At 33.8% G+C, this 6174-nt stretch overlaps 1 protein-coding gene across 1 annotated transcript; it reads left to right on the plus strand.

Moving 5' to 3' along the window:
* Window positions 1–464: 464 nt before the first annotated feature.
* On the plus strand, window positions 465–1073 carry LOC110940550 (actin-depolymerizing factor 7). The gene is made up of 2 exons (XM_022182095.2): window positions 465–718; window positions 819–1073. Exons 1-2 carry the CDS (start codon window positions 477–479, stop codon window positions 967–969), a joined length of 393 nt encoding a protein of 130 aa, XP_022037787.2. The 5' UTR covers window positions 465–476; the 3' UTR covers window positions 970–1073.
* Window positions 1074–6174: the final 5101 nt, after the last annotated feature.

Genomic DNA, 6174 nt, shown 5'->3' on the forward strand with positions numbered 1-6174 from the left:
TGTAATATATACATTTATTGTCCATCAAGAAACATGGAAAATTTCCGTTCTTTTATGTTACCCATGCATGTTATGTGTGTATTTCCGCATGATCCTGTCACACATGAAGTAGTTTTTGATTTTATGGTATCAAGAACTTGATGACAAAGACATCAACCACGTTACTCATGATCTACAGTTAATGTGTTCGCGATTAAGACCGTGTTTCTAGATTACTTTGATTTGGTTTGGTGCGGAACCAGTGGGTGAAGAGGGTCCGTGGGATCCCCAGGATATATTTGATTTTTATATAAACTATGAGATTTTTTAAGAAAAACATGGGTTAAACCGCATTGTTGTAATGATAGTTGTAATAGGTAGAGAAGAGAACCTTACGATAGCCCTAACTAAAAAGTTAGGGTTGTGCAACTTGTTTGGATTGGATTGGTTTGTTATTATTATGTTGATGTGTTTGTTAGGCGAACGCAGCTTCTGGAATGGCTGTGGATGATGCATGTAAGTTGAAGTTCTTGGAGCTAAAAGCAAAGAGGAACCACCGATACATTATTTTCAAGATCGAAGAGCAGCAAGTGATCGTTGACAAGGTTGGAAGTCCTGACGCGAGCTATGAAGAGTTCACAAACTCTCTTCCTAGCAATGAATGTCGCTATGCTGTCTTTGACTTTGACTTTACAACTGATGAGAATTGTCAGAAAAGCAAGATTTTCTTCATTGCTTGGTGATCGATACAATTTGTTTTATGAAAAATGGAACAATAATAATTTTATTTTTATATTAAGCTAACTTAGGATTTTTATTTTTATATTAAATTTAACTAGGGCACCAGATACATCAAAGGTGAGAGCAAAGATGGTGTATGCAAGCTCTAAGGACAGATTCAAGAGAGAATTGGACGGAATCCAAGTCGAGTTGCAAGCCACGGACCCAAGTGAAATGAGCTTCGACATCGTAAAATCACGAGCAATCTAATCGAGTTGCAAGCTACGAACCACTGCACAATGTTGTTATTAATGCCTTTTCTTTTACGGCCAGTCTTCTTTGTTTCTTTATTTATTTCGCTCATTACACTGATTGAAAAACATTCCTCCTTTTTCTTTACTTTTGCTCGTTGTTATACTGATTAAAGAATATCCCTCATCCGCTGTTGTATAATGTAATATTATCATTTGCACATATTGTAATCTTGAACAAATTTGATTTCATTTATCTGAAAGGATTCTTTATTTGTCTCTTAAACAATAGTTAAGGGTAACATCTTAATTTCATTTTTAGCATTTTCTCGTGTGTGTGTATATATAGGGGAAGGTTTAAATCAGAACGTTAAATATTGTGAGAACCGTGAGAACAAATGAAAAAACCGCGAGAACTTGGTTAAAAACAATTCAAATTCAAAAAAAAAAAATCTACACTTATCATTATTATTCGAATACAATATTAAAAATTTAATTTACACGTTTAAATTTACGTGAATTCGTAAATAAAGAAAATTTACACATGTGTAAGTTTGCCATTTACACATGTGTAAATCTGTTATATTTACACATATGTAAAAAATCTAAAAAGAGTAATTTTGAAAAGAGAAATGAATTATTTGATGTTGTAATTTTTTTTTGATGTTGTGTCTTAATTACAATGAGGTTGTGACAAACAAAAGAGCTATGCGGATAGAAGACGTAAACCATTATCCTTCGAGGTTGGAGACAAAGTCTTACTGAAAATCTCGCCTTGTAAAGGCGTAGCTAGATTCGGGAAACGCGGAAAACTAAACCCGAAATACATTGGTCCTTTTGAAATCCTGGCAAAGGTTGGTACTATTGCTTACAAGCTAAAGTTGCCAGAAGAACTCAATAACATACACGACACATTTCACGTGTCGAATCTTAAAGAAAAGTCCAACCAACGAAAACAGTTATCATCCCAGCGGATGAAATTCACGTACACGACAAACTCCAGTTTACTAAAGAACCAGTTGTGGTTATGGACTGGAAAGCCCTCAAGACAAGGAGAAGTCGTATTAAACTAGTCAAAGTCCGCCGAAACTCACGTCACGGGCCCGAGTATACATGGGAACGTGAACGTCAGATCAAGACAAGGTACCCCCACCTGTTCGAGAAAAACTCCTTTAAAGGACAACTCAACGTGAATTTCAGAACGAAATTCTTTTTAACAGGGGGAGAATGTGACAAATGACAAATAACCGTTCATTCCGTACAATCTAATCACTATTTTTAGTATATAATCTCATACAATTAGCGTAATTTAATTACGTAACTGTGTCGTATATGAGGTAACAGTGTTAGGACAAGAAAACAATGCTAAAACATATGTTGATTTTCGTCGTATTTAGAAACCAATTAAACAATGTCCTAAAAGTGTTGGTAGAAAGTGTTGCGCGCACTATTCATGGTTACACTATTCATGCCAGCAAATCGTGAAAACAAGATGAAACAATGAAAAATGACACACGAACAACATGACTGAGTCCATATACATAAGAAAACACTAATATGAAAACATATCTTGCAAAAATATAAGACTTTCCGGTACAACGCCCTGATCACTAAAACGTCCGTTTCGCTAAAAATATGACAATTTTAACTCGTCCGAATCTATAATTTAGCATTTCCGAGACTCCTGAACTGTGACAAATGATAACAAACAAATGAAAACAACATGAGGATACTAATGGGGTGCCCAAAACATAAGCTTTCGATGCTGCGTCGCAACCCCCACAACTTGTCCGTTTTTGAACCGACAAGCTAGAAAATAATATTTTTGAATTCAAAACAACTAAACAGAAGACATGGTGAACTAGTTAAGCCTATTTTGGGACTCAGAATCACTTCATACATCGCTTGAAGGTGGAATAACAACTTGCGTCAAAGCTTCGTCGGTACGACGCAAAAGTGCCGTAAGCTAGTCGATGGCCAAACGGAAAGCACTCGAAGTATCAAAATACAATTTCTACTAGTTTAGTGAACAAGTTAGGGTCAATTAACAATATGAATCCTTAATTATACCTTAATAGTGCAATTAAACCCCTAATCACCAAATCACCAAACTTTATTTAATCACCAAAATATCTAATAAATTTAGATATTTTATAAAAAAAATTCACTTTACCCCCCCCCCATTCTAGAAATCGGTCAAAGTGGGTCCCACCCCACTTGAATGATGTTGAAAATTGCAAAGATTGAAGTATGGTTGTTGTTGAAATCTTGTGTATACACCATCATTTTAACCATCACTTATGACATCTTTCTTATCTCATTTTCACAACACCATTCCCTCATTCTTTCACACACTTTTCAAGCTTCAAAACCTTCATCTTGGTCACCTAACTCACGGTTCAAAGAAGAACACAAGAACCCACCATAAAAACTCCATTAAAAACCTTATTTTTCACTAAAAATAGCCATTACAAGATCACTTATGCAAGGAATAAGCAGGGAGAACACTTAGGAGCTTTCTTGGAGCTTAATCTTCTTATTATTTTTCTTATTTGGCTTGTGCAAAGTTGTAAGCTTTCTAAACACCATTTTTAAGCTTCATATTACTAGTAGATTTCAAAAGTACAAGTTGATTATCTTGAAGATTAATAATAATCAAATCAAAAACCCTAATCTCAAAGCTAATAATCTACTAATCGAAACTTATTATGTGGTTATTTGAGTAGATTAGTGCATCTAGTTGATGAAATCATGTTCATTATATTGATTTTGTTAGTATTTTAGATTAGTGTTAATCTAGCTATAATACACTTAAAATGTGATATAAACATATATATGTTTAAATCATACAAGATCATCAACTTCAAAGATCAAGAGTATTATATGTATGAACTTGGATTAGTGATTTTTGAAAGATAAGACATGAAATAATTATGATTCAAGACTTGTTAAAAACACTAATAACTTGGTTTTATTTAAAACAAGTTTATATGAAAACATCCATAAAAAGTGTCGTTTAAAAGTCTTGAAAGTTAAATTAAATAATACTCATGAGAAATCTTTAAGGGAATATGTGATTACATGTGGTAAATATGATTTTGGTGATACTTGATGAATTAGCGGTGATTTGGAAAATTGATTATGGTTTAAATACGTTTTTATAACATGGAAAACACCATAGTTTTAGGGGAAACTATGGCGATTTTTTCTAAAAATATAATCGTGATTAAAAATGGGGATAAAGGGTGATTAACAAAGTTAAACGCGGTTAGTGGTCTTAAACGTTAGTATAGAAGATTTGATGAAAATGGTTAAGTCCCAAATATTCAAGAGTTCTTATGAACTTGAATATATATTTTCACAAAAATAAATGGGTGAAAATATTAACCATATATAAGTATAATTTTTGGCAAAAATTATATATTTTGGAAACTCATCCATGTATTATGTGCTATGTGTATGTACTTAGATACACTTAGGGTGATCAAAATAATACACCAATGACACCAAGAAATACTTGTAGGAAACAAGTATAAAAAGACACGAAAATATATATACATGTTTCCTACATGTTCCCAAAGAAATGCAATGAAAACGGATATAGATAAATCCTAAACATATTATATCCATAAGCGAATAAATGGACGAATAAACAAAACGGACAATGGAAGAGCTCACAAGAAATATATATTAAGCGATCACAACGACGTGTCTAACAATATATTTTAGACAACCGGGCGAATATATGTATATATATCACCGATAACAATTCCGGAAAGTTGAAAGAAAAATACAAAATTTCTAAGTATTCTTTAATAAAAAAAATGCAAATTATAAAAACTACATATTTAGTAATTTTTTTTACAAAATGCAAGATTGTTAAATATATGGACTCCTAAAAATCAAGTTGGGCTAGGCCCAAATTACTAAAATACATGGGCTAGGACCCAATGATAAAATATTTGGGCTAGGGCCCAATGATAAAATATTTGGGCTAGGCCCAAATTGCTAACATACATGGGTTGGAGCCCAATGATAAAATATTTGGGCTAGGCCCAAATTGCTAAGATACATGGACTGGGCCCAAATTGCTAAGATGCATGGGCTGGGGCCCAATGATAAAATACATGGGCTAGTACCCAAATTACTATAGAAACGTGGGTTAAAGCCCAATGACATAGAAACGTGGGATAAACCCAAAGACAGGGTTTAGTCCCAATGACATAGGTTCGGCCCAATGACACGCGTGCGAAGCACGAGGACATGTGCAGGGCGAAGCCGTTCACATATAATTCAATACATATAAAATATATGTATGCACCTATGAAATCTATATACATAACAAGTGAACGAACAAACTACCAACACTCTAAAATACAAAGTCGTTCCAAAATGAAAAGTGAAAACACAATAAGAATTCAAGATGAACAACTTGTACGAGGTCCGATAAGACCTAGGGTCTAATAAAGTTAGTACACGTGTAGGTTAATCACACGTACAGACGCTCACTACGATATCACAATACACGAAACGCTAAATTGTGAGTTCATGTCCCTCCTTTCAATGTTTTATTTTTAAAACAATCGAGGGGAAATACATGTTACAACTATGGGTATATTACCTATGGGTTTAGATGATAACACGATCAATGTACATAAGTATGATGATGACATAGTAACCATTAATCACTTAGTGACCAAGGTGCAAAAGGTGTAGATCTATTGAGCTTGAGACACGCTACACTCCTGGTTGGTATACCCTGGAGTGCTTTTGTGATCCCAGAAATGTCAAAGTTGTCTCGGTTTGGTTGCGTACTTATGGTACATTATGTCAGGGGCTCGCTACCCACTGATAGATCCTTAAACTCTATAAATGCTAATAACATACCATGATTTCATTATGTGACATTTGTGCTTGTAATCATTGTGAACAATTCATTTATCAAGGAAATAAAGTTATTTGATCCCAAAGTTTGTTTGTTTGTGTTTTATGTTTTTCATGTTTTGACTTTTATCCAATTGCAAACTCTATATCGCTTTCTGGAGAATTATACGCAAACTGGTGCGTAAACATACTCAGTTTAAATGCGAAAAATACTCCGGAACATCAATTATTGCTTAACATACCTTAAATAACGTTTACATAACTTAGAAATAAGTTTTGAAGGCTTTGGTATGGCAAAATCAAATTTATTCGCTTACAGGGACTAAAATTGACAAACTGC

Source organism: Helianthus annuus, chromosome 5 (genome assembly GCF_002127325.2).
Source record: "Helianthus annuus cultivar XRQ/B chromosome 5, HanXRQr2.0-SUNRISE, whole genome shotgun sequence".
Lineage (NCBI taxonomy): Eukaryota > Viridiplantae > Streptophyta > Magnoliopsida > Asterales > Asteraceae > Helianthus > Helianthus annuus.